The sequence below is a fragment of the Strix aluco genome, chromosome 4 (assembly GCF_031877795.1).
Source record: "Strix aluco isolate bStrAlu1 chromosome 4, bStrAlu1.hap1, whole genome shotgun sequence".
NCBI classification, from domain to species: domain Eukaryota; kingdom Metazoa; phylum Chordata; class Aves; order Strigiformes; family Strigidae; genus Strix; species Strix aluco.
Genome location: NC_133934.1, coordinates 98,537,938 through 98,554,885, shown reverse-complemented (window position 1 = coordinate 98,554,885; position 16,948 = coordinate 98,537,938). Strand labels below are relative to the sequence as shown.

At 37.3% G+C, this 16,948-nt stretch overlaps 1 protein-coding gene across 2 annotated transcripts in view; it reads right to left on the bottom strand.

The window, feature by feature from the left end:
• DPH6 (diphthamine biosynthesis 6) overlaps positions 1 to 16,948 on the bottom strand; it is a 223,564-nt gene that overhangs the window by 136,522 nt on the left and 70,094 nt on the right. For both annotated transcript variants that reach the window (XM_074824522.1, XM_074824523.1), the window contains exons 6-7: positions 16,309 to 16,370; positions 8,778 to 8,872 (exon numbers count right to left, since the gene is read on the bottom strand). In XM_074824522.1, the coding sequence (XP_074680623.1) occupies positions 8,778 to 8,872; positions 16,309 to 16,370 (157 nt within the window). The remainder of the gene's footprint in view (positions 1 to 8,777; positions 8,873 to 16,308; positions 16,371 to 16,948) is intronic.

Genomic DNA, 16,948 nt, shown 5'->3' with positions numbered 1-16,948 from the left:
TCAGGATCGTCTCCCAAGGTATCCTTTCAAGCAGGTGCCTAAACAAGACAAAGTCAGCCCTTTGGAAGTCCAGGATGTCAGTTCTGCTGCCCCCTCTCCTGGCCTCTCTAAGAATAGACAACTCTATTATTTCATGATCACTGTGCCCTAGTCGTCCTCCAACCTCCACATCATCCACCACTCCTTCTCTGTTCACAAAGAGGAGGTCCAGCAGGGCATCTTCTCTGGTTGGTTCTCCCACCAGTTGCGTCAGGAAGTTGTCTCCCACACATTCCAGGAATCTCCGGGACTGGTCTCGCTCTCCTGTGTTGTATTTCCAGCAGATGTCTGGGAAGTTAAAGTCTCCCACAAGAACAAGGGCAAGCGATCCTGAAATTTCTCCTAAATACCTATGGAATATTTCATCCACCTCTCTGTCCTGGCTGGGTGGCCTATAGTAGACTCCTACTACAACATCTGCTCTGTTGGCCTTCCCCCTGATTCTAACACAAAGACACTCTACCCTGTCTTCGCTACAGTTGTACTCAAAGCAATCATAACAGTCCCTAAGATACAGCGCCACCCCACCGCCTCTCCTTCCTTGTCTGTCCCTTCTAAAGAGCTTGTAGCCCTCAACAGGCGCACTCCAGTCATGGGAGACAACCCACCATGTTTCTGTAATAGCCACAACATCATAATTTTCCTGTTTCATCATGGTTTCAAGCTCCTCCTGTTTGTTACCCATGCTGTGTGCATTGGTATACATGCACTTCAGATGGGCTGATATTTTCCCCCTTTCCCCCTTCAAATCTAGTTTAAAGCTCTGTCAATGAGCCCAGTTAACTCCTGCCCCAAGATCCTCTTCCCCCTCTGGGACAGGTGCATTCCATCTAATGCCAAAACGTCTGGTGCCCTGTATACCAACCCATGATTGAAAAATCCAAAGCCCTGATGGTAACACCAGTCTTGGAGCCACAAGTTCATCTGTTGAGTTGTCCTGTGTTCTTTTTCATCCATCCACCCAACTGAAGGGATGGAGGAGAACACAATTTGTGCCCCCGACCCCTTAATCACTTTCCCCAAGGACCTGAAATCTCTCTTAATTGCTTTAGGACTACTCCTAGTAATGTCATCACTACCTACTTGAAAAACCAGGAGAGGGTAGTGGTCCTTGGGTCTCACTAGAGTGGGGAGTTTTGCCTTGAGGTCCTTGACGCGGGCCCCAGGGAGGCAGCAGACTTCCTTATGAAGCAGGTCCGGTCTGCATATGGGGCCTTTGGTACCCCTCAGAATGGAGTCACCCACTACAATGACTCTTCTGGGGTTCTTTTTAGAACTGGTTTTAATACCTGGTCTAGAATGACTCGGCCTTGGTGGACCTTGGTCTTCCTCCTTGTTTGTTTCATTTCCTTCCTCCTTCTCTTCCTCACTCAAAAGTTCCAGGGTCCCAAATCTATTGTGAAGGGACACCATGGAGGGTGAGGGAGGTCGGGAGAGGATTTTCCTGCCTCCCCGAGCAGAGACCTGTTTCTAGCCTCCCCCATCTCTTAGGTCCCCTCCTTCTGCCTGGTAGCAAGAGGTTGAGGGATTACCTACCTCGTTTGGAGCCTCCATTTGCTCCTGTTGCTTTAGGGGTGCTAGGGTGTTACTCCACCAATCAAGTTCCCTTTCACATTCCCTAACACTTCTTAATCTCTCGACCTGTTCTTTGAGTTCCACCACCAGGCTAAGCAGGTCATCCAGCTGATCACAGCGCACACAGGTGTTATCACTGGTGCCATCCGACAGAACCGACAGTCTCAGACACTCCCTGCAGCCCTGAACCTGGACCGCTGCATGTTTGAAACCACAGTGCCCTTGATACTTTCACAGTATTCGATAAGATGAGATAGATAGATTTCTAGTAATGCCACATAAAACCCATGCAAACTGGAAACAGTTGAAGACTTGGACAGATTTCACTGACTTAATGAAAGTCTAAAATTAATGGAAATATCTGTTCTATAAAATGTGTTTTGGGATTTAAAATAACAAAACTCCTAAGATAATCATCACTACAATGCACAATAATGATAAATATCTTCAACATAAGAAGCTCCACTTCTCTTTTAGTAAACTTTTAAAGTATTTTGATAAATAAGCCTTCAGGTTCATTCCTGAGAGTTATGAACAAGATACAATTAAAATATCACTTAGTCCTTTAAGATATCTTAAAGATAGTCCCTTAAGATTAAAATAATTCTTTTCAAAGGACCATGGTGTCTTTAACTCTAACAGAAAGAGGTAGGAAATAACTTTGGACATCTTTAGTAACAGGAATAAATAATTAGAAATAATAAAAAACAGACACCAAGATGCCGGTAGTACCTGATACCTGGATATCCTCAGTGTCTGGGGATTTTCTCAATAAACACTTCTTGGTTGTTCAAGTCCTATACAGGGAAGTCTGGTACTTTTCAGTGTTGCATTAACTACTTAAAACTAAATTAGCAGAAAAGCTTATATCAGAAAGGAAAAACAAAAATTTAGGGTTATTAAATATATGCGTCTGTTGAATTTAAAGAATACCTAGTAACTTTAAAATATATATTTAACTCCAAAGTAAAAGAAGCAGTCCTACTTGTATCCCTGCATGTTCCAATTCATTAGTACAGCAAAACAGATGCTAAGCATTGATACCTATGCTAACTGTTCGATAACTTTAGAATTTTTGAGTACTTATTTTTTGCTCAAGAAGTATTGCAAATATTAAGAGATCATACATATTTCTTCTCACTATGAAGTACATTTCTATGACACACAGCTAACACATGGGTATTTGATGGGACAGTAATAGATATCTAGTTTAATATGCCATTATTTCTCAGTTGATGGGTCACAATAGGTAGATCGTGTGGTGCGTAAAATAGTATTACAATATATATAAAAAGAAAATATTTTTTCTTAACTACTTAATTTTCTGTCAGCCTCTCCAAACATACATTCTTGCTCTAACTGATAAAATTTAGTCTTGTTCAATAGTAAATGTAATGAATAGGTAGAAAGCAGAACAGTTTTGTTTGTGTCCAATGATGAGTCACTAATTAAAAAGAATAGGAAGTCCTGAATTTACATGTCATGCCCACCTTAGGAAATAGTAAAAAAAAAACCCCAAACCATATGAGAAAGCAGAGATTCAAATGAAAAACAGTGATTTGAGACACCCCGATAATTATATAAAAGCCAATTCACACTGAAAGTCTGAATTTCGAGTAGGAACATGACTAAATAAGGTGATTAATGTTTGATTATGATGGAAACAGGAATTTTGTTGAGGAACATTTTCAGAACACTTTGGAAAACAATGAAGAATAGTTGAAAAACTGTCCTAATTATCTGTTTTTTGAAATCACAATAATTTGATCTCTCAAGTCTCCTTGAAGATCCAGGAAATACCGAATCATTTTAAAACGGTCCGTAACACTTTCACAGGACAAATATGCCAAGTTAGAGCAAGTCTGAGAGTACAATCAGTGCTCTCAGTACATGATTATTTTTTCATGTTTACCGATTTGTTTTGACTCCAAACCTAGAATTACAAACCTAAACACAGAGCTCACGGTAAGGTATACAAATGCAAAATTACACTTCCCAAATATTTCAGATATGCCAATTTACTCCAGATACAAAATCAAACTATTCTGTGTTCCATAAACACAAATGGGCCTTTATCATAAGAGTAGATATTAGATGGCATTCACATAGGTGAGAAATATATCTTTATGATTTGAAGAGGTGTCAATCAATTACACTTTAAATACCAGTTAAGAATGAAAGTAAATGCTTGGTACCTCTCAAATACTTAGCATAAAAAAGATGACAACCTGATTACAATAGTCTACCTGGGAAAAACAGATAAAAACCCATCTGACTCTTGGTTGAATATTTTGATTGTAAGATCTTACTTTCTCTGTTAAATCTTGTTTATTTTCAAATATTTCACTCAATCTGCCATGCTTCCTTTGTGAGTCATATTTTTTAATGAAGCTTAAGTAGAATGGCAAGAATTCAATTTAATATTCAAAAGCAAAATTAAACAGTCATACATTAAAGAGATTCCCACTTCTCCATAGTAAGTAACACATCAAGGCCACATTTTTCTTTTCCTGAACTGGCAGATTTCCTTCTTTTTCAAAGGATATACTGTAGAAACATATTTTGTCACAAGTTTCACATGACAAAACCACTGACCAATGAAAACACTACCTGAAAGTAGTGTTATAAATGACAGGTGTATTAGATTTTGTCCTGTTGTATTGGATTTAACATGGCAAGGCTTTGGTAGTGGGAGGAGGTCTGCAGGGATGGCCTCTATGAGAAGAAACCAGGGGCTGCTGAGCCTATCAACAACACTGGTTATGCCTCTTGATAATGTATTTTAAAAGGGGTAAAAATGCTGTGCAGCATCTGTGACAGGAGTGAGAAAAATGTGAGGGAAATGGCCACGCACACACCAAGGTCAGGGAAGAAGGAGTAGGAGGAGGTACTCCAAGTGTCAGAGCAGAGACTCCATGAAGCCTGTGGAAAAGACCATGGTGAAGCAGGTTGTTGCCCTGCAGCCCATGGAGGACCACATCAGAGCAGATATACACACTACAGCCTGTGGAGAACCCCATGTTGGAGGAGGCTCCTGGCAGGAACTATGGCCAGCAGAGAGGAGACCATGCAGGAGCACGTTTTCTGGCGGGAACCATGGCCCATGGAGGATCCATGCTGGAACATTCTGTTCCTGAAGGACTGTACCCCATGGAAAGGACCCACACTGAAGCAGTTCTTGAAGAACTGCAGCCCATGGGAAAGATCCACACTGGAGCAGTTCATGAAGGACTGTAGCCCATGGAACAGACCGAGGATGGAGAAGGGTAAAAGTGTGAAGAGAAGGGAACAGCAGAGATACAGTATTATGAACTGACTGCAACCCCCATTCCCCATCCTCTTGCACAGCTCAGTGGGGAGGATGTAGAAGAGTCAGGAACAAAGGAGTCAAGTTATGCCTGGGAAGAATGGGGTGGGGAGAGAAGGTGTGTTTAGTTTTGTCTTTGTTTCTCACTACCCTATTCCATTTTTTTTAATTGTCAATAAATTAAATTAATTTTCCCTAAATTGAGTTTGGTTTGCCCATGACAGTAATTGGTAAGCCATCACCCTGCTATCTTGACCTGAAAGCTTTTTCATTTTATTTTCTCCCTGTCTTACTGAGGAGGGGGCGTAAAAGCAGCTTGGTGGGCACTTGTCAACCAGCCACGGTTAATCCATCACACCTGTTTTGGAGGCAAAAGTAATCATCAACGTCTTCCTCAGAAACTTTCTCTAGGAAGATGTCTTGGAGGAGCTCAGGAATTTAGGGACCTTGAAAATCCTGACAGGTTTTAACGTCTAAAGTGTAATTCTGACAACTCCATTTAAGCTTCAAAAATGATATCAGGATGTATATCAGAACCACGGTTATCTAAACATTTGGAAACTATAGTAGCATAGTTAACAACATGATTACAAAGTCTGTTTAGATTCAGTGTATATGAAAAGCAAGAATGAAAAGCAGAAAATAAACTTGTAACTTATTCAATGGCAAAGAAACTATAAAATATTTTTCTTTAGAAGTTCATAAAGTAATAGATTTCACATGAATAGTTCCTGAAAAGGCATATCTTCAGACATGAATAATGTAAGAGCTAAGCAGGACTAATCAAGTCACAGACGCACAGTGCCAGTGTAGCTATTCAGTTTCCATTATGGAAATGTATATTTAGAACCAGTTGAGTAACTGTTTAACTGTCTGCTGTGCCATATATTTACTATTAAATACCCACTGATTTATATATTTGTATCTTCCTGTATTTTTTGTGCATTTATTGTTAACTTTTATTATTATTTGGAGTGTTGCCAATAGAAATAAAGACAACTCAGTCAGACCACCTCTGTTTTAGCCTTTCCTAGTTGCTTGAATCGTCATTAAACCACTGATAGCCAGAAATATATTTAGAATATATTGTAAGATATTCCTACTTAAACAGGTATTTGGTTGATCTCAAAACAAGAGCACAATGATCTTTCCTAAAAGTGTTCCTCAAATTCTATGCAAAAAAAAAAAAATCCCCACACTACACCAACCAAGAATTTCTCATGAGATTTTACACAGTCTTCTCCAATCTGTTGTATCTATGAAAAGAGAGCTTTGAAAAGGAGCACTGGGAAATTCTGCATCCAATTCTAATAAACTCCCAGATTTAATTTGTAACATAAGAAGCCTCAAAATAAATATAAAGGATGTAAGTAATCAGTCAAACACATTTAAGTGAAAAACCTCATACAAGCACATTTAATGTCTCAGTTAAAATCTAGCTATTCTTCTTCTGAAGTACACTTTTTGTTGCAAGTGTTGCCGAGTGCTTCAATGTTCTGCAGACTGAACAGGAAAGACTTGTCACATCAGGGGAGACGCTGGAGCTGAGTAAGGCAGCCTGATCTGCTCCCCATGTAACAATCCGCACAACTAAGAAAAGGTGACGGGTGATAGTGGTAGGGGACTCCTTTCTGAGAGGTACAGAGGCACCCATCTGTTGACCTGATGCACTCAGGAGAGGTGTGCTGCTTACCAGGGGCTCGTATCAGGGGTGTCACCGAGAGACTACCGAGCCTCATACAGGCCACTGACTATTATCTGCTGCTGTTGTTCCACGTGACACCATTGATACAGCCAGGAGCAGTCTGAGGAGTATCAAGAAAGATTGCAGAGCCCTGGAAGCAGCAGTAAGTGACTCTGGAGTGCAGGCAGTTTTTTCATCGATCCTCCCAGTCAAAGGGAAGGGATTTGAAAGGGCCAGTTGAATCTGGCAAATCAACAATTGGTTACGGGACTGGTGCCACAGCCAGGGGTTCAGCTACTTAGACCATGGAACTCGCTTTGAGAAACCTGGTCTACTGAGGGCTGTGATGGGGTCCATCTGTCAGAGAAGGGGAAGGGGAAGAGCATCTTCAGACATAGACTTGCCAAGCTGGTGAAGAGGATGTGGGGTAACAGTTTTAAAAAGATGGTAGATTTAGATTAGATATAAGGAAGAAATTCTTTACTGCGAGGGTGGTGAGGCACTGGAACAGGTTGCCCAGAGAAGCTGTGGCTGCCCCCTCCCTGGCAGTGTTCAAGGCCAGCTTGGACAGGGCTTTGAGCAACCTGGTCTAGTGGAAGGTGTCCCTGACTGTGGCAGGGGAGTTGGAAGCAGATGATCTTTAAGGTCCCTTCCAACCCAAACCATTTTATAATTCTATGAATATAAATGGTGAATAGGCCACATAGCTGGCAATAGGTAGTATTACTGTAAATGATAAAGTTTCACAAAATTCTGCCTCTGACATCTGGAATTGGTAAGAATTTGTCAGTTTAACAGAAATCATATCAGACTGTAAATGCAAAAATGAATTGTGCTCTGGCACTGATTTCACAGTATTTTCCTTTTTGCTAGAAGAGACTGAACTGATTCTATCTGAGGGCATATTGGGGAGTTTTGCCTTTTGTCCCCAAGTTTATTTGTGATGAGATGTATCCAAGCATCATACACATTTTATTCTAACTTCCTAGTTAACTCTCCAACTCCTACTAGTCAGCATGTTGGCTCACAACCCATGGATTCTACCTAGCACCTGGTTCCCCTCAGAGAATCTTCTCCAAGAGTCTCACTTCCTGGCCCATACACTGATAATTCCATCCATGAACTTAAATCCAGTTTAAAGATTCAACATTGTTATTTTCTGAATCTTCTTCTTACTAAAGAATTCCACAGTTTTTCTGCATAGAGTTATCTCCAGACCCAAATTACTTAGTTTTTTAGTTCACTCCAGAGGATATATCTTCCAGGCAACCAACAGTTCAGCAGACATCTGCCAGAGTAGTTATCATCCCTCTTACTAGTTTGTCTATTGTTCTTCTCCCAAATGCCACGCAATGAAACAGAGTTAACAGGTCTTGGTTCTCTGTTCCTTATACAGACAGATCTCAGTCTTACAGAAAAATGAAACAAATAGAGCTTCACCATGAAAACCTTAATCATGTCTATATGCGCCATAATCTTGACCTTCCCTAAGATGGCTGAGTATCACCAATACATGATTACTAGTCTGTTTACCTGGCTAAGGAAAGGAACAGCAGTCAAAACATCTCACTCAAAGCAAGCGGGCTTAGCTATTTAACAGACTAATAAGAAACTCGGAGCAAGACACAAATATTTTCCGTATCTCACTACCCAGATTTTAGCAATTTATGTCAAAGGAATAAACTACTCAGTGTAAATGAGATGGATTCATGCAAAGTTTGTATTTAAAATATCCTCTAATAATTGAAGAAAAATATGTATCGTTATCATTCTAAGCTGCTAAACTTAAAACACACACACACACAGAGTTAATGGAACCCACAGGCTACTGATGTGGCAGTTTATCAAATGTAGCTGTAATGAAAGATAAATATTACAGGCAATTCGCACTTCATGAAAGGATAAAAGTGTCAGTGTGTAGGTACCAGTTTTACTGCAGGCTATAATCAGCAAGTAAACGAAAGTGCAAATGTCTAAAAAGTTTATAGCCCTCTATGAAGGCCTCGTCTTGTCAGGTATTGATTTAGGTTTTCAGAGGACTTTGCCAGTGTTAAACAAAGTGAGTGTTTGTGAACTTAGAGGACATGTTTTACCTCTGCCAACAAAAGTTGCCTCAAGCTAAATGTGAATATGTTCTCATTGCTTTAATATAAGGAAATGGAAGAAACTTACACAACTATTTTCTTCTTAAATAGAGGGCAGTCCAGAGTGATTGTTTCATATTCTCCACCTTCTCCGCAAATATGGACTCCATATTTCTCAGAAAGCTAACACAAAAGGGAAATTAAAATACGTATTACATTAAAGCAGTCTATTAAATATATTTTGCTGAAAATTTCAGTGTGCGCTTTCTAAAAGACTACCCATTACAAGGCTGAAAAAACCCAAATATCATACAGAGGGTTCTTGATTTCTCTGTATGTGTATTACAATGATCTAAAAATTAACAATGTTTTACATTTGAAGTAGAAATGGCACTGTAAATTCAGATAAATGAATGAATTCCTAGTCTTTCTTCATCAGTGACCATGAAAGGTTGTTCAGACTCTTGTATCTCTCTTTAGCATAGATAGTTCACTTTTGTGAGAAACTTGTACTGTAAATCAACACAAGAAGTAGCACTTCATGTAGAAGTACACAATGAACACAATTTTTGGCAACATATTCAGTAACTGCATTCTATACTTTGGTAAATATCTATTCTTTAAAATTTCTAACAAATAGAACCAATGAGAGTTTTCTAAGTCAAAAGCAAAAAGATAAAGCAAGATCTAAAGAGGTAGCAACGTGCTGTTTCCTTTATAACTTGTACTGAATATACTTTCTAAATCAACATATACATTTATGAATATTCCTGAACTTCTGGATATCCAACTAAAACACGTAACTACATAAACCAATACATTCAAAATAAGAGACATGATGATCTTAATTCCCTGCTTTATAAACAAGCAGCTGTGGAGCACGAACCAAAGTTCGTTTGCTGGAGTAAGAAGCACACAACTGCTGAATAGTTCACTGTAATTCTGTAGTAATGTACTGCACTGATAGGTAGTAATCAAGCACCTGTACCATGCCCGAGCATTGGGACACCCTCTCTTTTTCTGCAGGAGAAATTCACCTCCTCATCAGCAGATTATACCACTTTCTAAAGTGTCCCAGCACTAGCTGTTTCGAGTCAAGTCCTGCCCTGTTTTGTTCACATTAAGCAAGCATTAACATTCTTAAAGTAGTTCATAAGAAGCTGAACTGCAGTCCTCAACTCTATTGCAAACACCAATGTTACTATTAGGAGTATTTATTTAACCTCTTTATACTTGTCCTTATAGGAACAGACGCCCACCCATGATGCTTCTGCAAAGTAGCAATGCAGTTCTCCACAACATGTAGGAGATGGTTAGAAAAAGTTTGTCTGGGGGCTAGAAAATAATTCCAAATCTGTTGTTTGTCTATTTTTAGGCAAGCATGAGACTGGGTTATTTATACATTGTAGGTTCAATTTTTTATATGGTTACCAGAATATTTGTGTAGCAACTCTATTTGATATATTTAAATGATACTGTATTTTTATGGCTGAAGCTTGTGTTACTTTACAGGTCTCTTTCAATGTTTTCTATTTTAAATCCTCAAAGAGTGTTTACAACTTCAGCCATCATCTCAGCTAAAAAAAAAAAATAAAAATTCAAAATTAGGTGTGAAAGAAGAAAATGAAATACATGGAACTTGAATGTTTTCATAAAATCAGAGGCCACATTTTTGATTTAAAATTCAGTTAGTTAACAGAAGGCCTGAATCTTATTCAGCCTTTGTTTTGGAGAAAAGTATAAATGCTCTGAGAAAGCAATACCTTGGTAATACTCTATGTGACCATTTAGCTGTCTGGTGGTGTAAAATCTAAATCTCTTTTGGAATATATATTAAATAAATTTTCAATGTCTTGCTATGAGAGTTATTTTTCATTTTTCCTTTCACATTTTCTTTTAAAGAAAAAGGAGCAGAAGAAAACCTTTAATCAAGTGCTCGTTACATAAAAGAGAACTCCATCTGTCAATAATGGCAACAAGGTTTCTATAGGACAAATACATCAAGAATAATTAATGTTGATGCACAAGAATGAACAACCTACAAAACAGTTAGTCAAAACCTTTTATTCTTCCTCTCGTAGCTTCCACTGCAAAAAACCCTAAACAAAACTATTAAAAACAAATTAGAGAAAAACATAAAAGATATTTCTAAGTATAACCTTTCCACAGTGAATATAAGGAGTGACTGTTTACAAGACACTTTCAAAATTGGTAGCTCTACTTGTAAACATCAGTGCCTAGAGTAACTATTGGCAATTAACATTGAATACTCAAAAGAAGTGGGACTATTTCCTATTTTTGTTGTGGGAAATCCTCATTTTCAATGTCACTGGCTTACAGAATTTTTGGTTCCCATGACTGTCAGCAAGAACTGTGGATATTCAGTAGCTCATAGAACAGATTCTTAATGTTCATTTAACAACATCAGTAATATTTTTTAAATGTCATCGATGATATCAGAACTTTGCCTTTCAGTCATTTAGAATATTAGCATTTTTGAAGAGCAATTATTTTGTTTTGCAAGTTGGATGTTATATTCATAACAATACAACAGACGAGACTAATCTAAATTTTGATTGCTAAATCTGCCTTCTAGTTCAGAGGAGCCAGAAAATAGCAGATTTACAAATTACACTTAACTAAAAATGCAAATCCAATTCAAAATCCAAAAGAAATATACAATGAAAATGTCTTCTAGACTACACAAAATTAATCTCAACTCAAATACACAAGACACAAGGTATATAAACAATCAGCCCAAACATTATCCAAAGAAGAGTCTCTGTCTACCTTAAGAATTAAACACAAGGAGTAAAGCTGACTTTCTCATTTAAGTTTAGTAATCAAAGATAAAAGATATGAATTCAAGTGCTACTTATTTCAAGTGAAGACTTTGATCCCAGACAGAAATTGTGGCACTTAGTAAATCCTAATTACCGAAATGCTCTTTACATCAAGAAGTACTCATCAACTTCTAAGGCAAACATACAAATGACTAAACATTTTCTTACTGTCTATTAGCAGAGACAGAAGTACAGACAAATATAACCATAGACAAATATAACCATAATATGCATTTACCAGTCAATTAATAAATTCTAAGGAGAGTGTGAGCAGCCCCTGAGATTTGGCAAGTTGCCAACAAATTCTTTAGATTAAAAAGTTAGGGCTCCTGGTATATAGGAAACAGTGGGACATGAGAGCAATTTAATAATTTAGCAGTTATGTAGTAACCATTCATCAATAATTAGTCAAAGACCTATCATTTAGACAAAAGCAATAATTCAAGAACTTTCTTTGCCACAATGCCAATGTCCTGAGCCATTAAAATTCACCCCTGATAAAAGTATGAGTTGCAGATCATCATAGTCATAAATTCAACCTTCTGTGTGTAAAGTCAGAAAAAAAATCGCAAAATTAAATCAAAGTTTTTTCCACTTAATACTTCTCCATTTTTCTACTGCTACAGCAGCAAAAATACCTCACCTTTATATAAGTAATTATTAGAATTTCTATTGTACACATAAACTAAGGTAAATCAGAAGACTGAAAATTTAGGAGACAATATATTTTTCCAAAGTTAAATAATTCAGTGGATGAAATCACCGAAGCGTTGGGATTTGTTTGTTTGTTGGGGTGTTTTTTTCCCAATTTACATTGACACACCTCTTATAATGCCTCAACAAGATATTTTTTCTAAAACAAAAATTATTAATTCATGCTTATTTCTTGAATGTCCAAAAGATAAATTATAATAAGCACACTATAGTAACACAAGCTGATTTTGATTTTATTGCCTGTTCCTTAAGGTAATTTTTTAGTATTAAAAAAGTGGATAAATAAATTCCTAATTCCAATTTGTAGTATCAGAGAAGTTGAACTTTGCGAATACATGCTAAAATGTAAAGCAGGATATTCCCTACTAATCTTAAATGACTCAACATATCATACATGTTGTGGTTCAATATCAAAGAACCTCTTATATTCAACATTGCCATTTTTTTGGGCACTGAACTTATAAAGATATAAACTGGTTTTGAACAAAACTGAAGAACATGTGGAACATTATTTAATTAAACAGAACTGCAAAAATTCTCACAAACTTGCACACCACACTAGGGAAAATGCTGTAATGAAAAACCCTAGCACCTAGCTGAATAACTATGTAAAGTAACATGAGACATCAATAGAGAACCCAAAAGAGAATCCCACAAGAATAGGAAAAAGCATAAATTTGTAAAAACCAACAACAAATTTCCAAGGAATTTGTTGTGAAATTTGAAATTACTGGTTAGATAATACAACACAAATCAAAGATACAAGAGTATATAAAGCTGTAGTACTTTTGGGGATATGCAATCTTAAAAATTAATTTATTATGGTGTTCACTTTGGTATGGTCAGAATATTGTATTTTATTTTATCTCTCCTCCTTACTGAAAACTGTGAATTCCTTGCTCTCACATTCTGTCTACCAGAACTTCTGATGCTGAAGACTTCATTAGTTTACAAAAGAGTATTTTTCACACCATAAACCTAAGTATTTCTCTTCAGTTTATAGTTAATGATTTGGTTTTATTAGGCCTTAAAGTCAACTAAGTATCCCGTAAAAACAATTTATTTGTACTGACTTTGTCTTTCATACCATGCATATGCACAAGAAACAGCTACATGAACAAATAATCAGTTGTGCAGTCTCCCCTACAATGGCCTGACAACCAGTTCCAAGTAGGGTCAGAATGCCCTACTAGTTCTACACCTTAAGCTATGCAGTCATCGCTCTGTTTATTGTTGTATCAATAAAAGATAAAACCTGTAAACGTGGGTTTCGAGAAGTATTAAACCATGACAGTAAGAATTTCAGGGAAACCAAGTAAGAATCAGAAACATCAGGAAGAATACATTTAATTGTTCAAAATACCAGGTACTTTTGGATTTCTTAGTTTATTATTTTCTTTTTAAAATGAATGATGGTGAAATCAAATGGAGAAGAATACTTCTTAAGCCTTATTTTAGTTATACCCTATTAACATAACTAAAATTGCAATACTTGCTGCTACAGTTTTAAAGAAAGTCAAACCTACTGAGTCAACTGAGGTGAGTAGCTAACCACCCTTCTTCAGCCCCACTGAAGTTGCAACCTGAATTTTGATAACAGCAGCTTTCTGCAAATGCAAGGACTGCACTTTCCTCCTTTTGGTTTATTTGACTAGCCTCACATAAATATTAATTCATCCAAATGTGACTGACCAGTATGGAACTGATAATATAGTAAAGTTGATGCTTCTGTTCCACAGCAAATTGTTCATTGTTTCATGATTACAAAATTTTATCCTTCCTTAGCTGTCACTTACAAAGATTCTAAAGAAACAGCTCTGACAAGCAGAAACATTGCTTAAGTGATCTGCAGCACCAAACTGGGGGAGAAGCACTTAAATGTTTATTGTACTCTTAAAATATGTATTATTTACTTGTGACTCCAATGATCTTCCGAACAACCTTTCTCAGAATTCATCAGTCAGTAGACATTTCTACAGTACACGCAGAACGTGACTTCACATGTCACTAAAGCTGCTTTTCCATAGTGACATTACTCTCTTGCACGACACAGCATGCCAGCGCCAGAGAAGGCATATGACACACACGTGGAGTGCAACAAAGGCTCCAGTCCAGTGTGTTCACACAGTGCAATGCCAACTTAGCAGTCAGGCTCCTGGAAGGAGTCTAACCACATTCACAAGTGGTGAACTATCACTTGCGGACTCTGGTTTTCAGTGGTTTATTAGCTAAGCCAAACAGTCATGTTAATACAATTCGAAGTTAGCTCAGTCTTCAATCAGATTATATTACCTAATCCAAAAACTGGAAGTGGTGGACCTATTCCTTCTTTCTTCATTTTCTTGTAGAAATCCAATCTATATTTTTCAGAAAGGATAAATCCACTCCCTCTTCTAACTATTCATGGATCTTACAGATATCCCTAGATTTCACAACTATTTACTGTTTTAAATCTACCTTTATTATCACTCCATGAAATAAAACATCTGCTAATGACAATATATGAACCAATATTTTATATATAGTTAATGTATACTTATTTTTGTGTACTCCTGCTGTATGTCTCTGACACTGCTTTTTTACCCATACTACATGTATTTAGGAAGATATTTCCCTCCCTCCCTCCCTCCCTTTCTTCCTTCCTTCCTTCGTTCCTTCCTTCCCTCCCTCCCTCCCTCCCTCCCTCCCTCCCTCCCTCCCTCCCTCCCTCCCTCCCTTTTTCTGGAACAGGATAAAACACCTCTCCTTGCCATCCTCTGGCATTCTTGAATCTTTCCTGTAGTTGAGATGATCTAAAGTATAAGTGAAGCAACCCTTACTAGAAGAGATAATGAAGGGGATTTTTACATTATATAGTGGGGGGGAGGGGGGAGGGAAGGTTTCTGGGTAGATTGTTCAGCTCTGAAGCAGAAGCAACAAACTTCAAGCTAAGAATAGGCAAACAATGATCTCTTCAAGTAAGACTATTGGAATGTTATGGACCTTCATGCTTCTTCCTCAGCTTTGCCATGTACCAATTATCTATCCTCTTCTCTCCAGCCATATGAATGGAATGAAGTTAAGCTCAAGATACAATTCCTGTTTAACTCTGCTATCTTTCAGCAGTAAAAGAGATTTTTAAAGTTTTCTGGTTACTTTTTTCTTCTCTTCTGCAAGTTTGTCTTGCCCTTAACCGTTCCAGAAAAGCTGCTTAAGAAGCCAGGCTGAACAGTAACTACCCAGATTAAGAACAAAAAATACTTTGGGGGATTGTTTTGCACAAATTTAGCTTACACTGATAAAAGATACAGCAAGACTCTCTTAATAGCAAATAATTGTGGGTTTTTAACAGGCTTGAGGACAAGGAACTGTGGTAAATTGGCTTTGTCACAGACACTATATAAAAACACGTTTTCAGAGCTTCTATTCTTAAACTGTACTTAGCTTGACGTTTGATGCTTCTAACTCAAACTCAAAGAATGCTCATGTACAAAATCTGGTCTATTTTTTTTTCCCCTAGATAAATAATTTTTCTTTAAATAAATGTATTATCTCTACCTACAAGCATTTTCCTGCTTTGAGGACTACATAACCCTTCGCACAGAATTAAGTACATTCTCAGGAATAAAGCTCTTATTCCATTTTTGAAAGGCCCTACTGTATGCAGTCTGACCGTGTAAAAAATGGTAGGAAACCTTCAGATGGGGATCTCTGTGGGGAGATTTTGTATCACCTATATTTTTTCACTACCATTCCTTGCTGTGAAAGTCTGTAACTTGCATGCAGTTATTTAGCTTTATCATACTGACGTACAAGTTAGTGTTCCCTTAATACTGAAGATTCTTGCCTTTAGTTTCTTTTAAAGACAATGGCATCATTTGTGAACTACCTCCAAAAAGAATGTTTTTTGTATTGAAAGTGCATATCAGAGGCTTATATTCTATGTACAAAGATAAGCTTTGAGTTAGCACCTAATTTCTGAAAGTAACTAAGTAGTTTTTGATTGTTAAATTTATTGAATTTCTGCCTGTTACTTTTTAATTGAAACTTCACCTGTACGAGTAACCTTTAAATAATACTCACCTCCAAAAGATTAGGCTCCATTTGATCCAGAGTTTTTCCTAGATGCTTATCTGGATCTAAGCCTGCAAAAAGAAAAAAGTGTAAAAATACTTTTTATAAAGTACTGTTATGACATCAAGAAACACTTCTTTCTCTTTTCTTTCTTCAAATATAGCATGTTTCCCTTAGAAACTAGTCCCACTGTATCTAAAATAATTTCTATCCTAAAGAAAACACACTTAGTCAGAATTTTCTCTTATATGCTCTGGGCAACTGGTTTCCATGTTTGTGGAAAAACAGGGCAATTAGCTTTTCACTGTGTGTCAACTGGATAAGCTGTTGTTTTCCTTTCTTAGAAATTTCACTAACCAGTGAAGTAAACAGGTGGGTCTAATAAAAATACTACACAGAAATTACCTCTTTGAGTCAGAAGTTAACTCTGTAGATACCTGTTAAATTAAAATACAAGTTAAATTTTTTTATAGTTCCTGTAAATTACTGGAAGGGACACGGACTGTTTTCTGTAATAGAAACTTCTTTGCTAAGTCAGATTCTGTGTGTGTGTGACACACAGAAAAGGGGTAAGGATTAAAAAGGATGGAGATATAAAGAAAACACAGACTTACAGAATATCTTGGATGTTGTACCTTTTGATCCATCA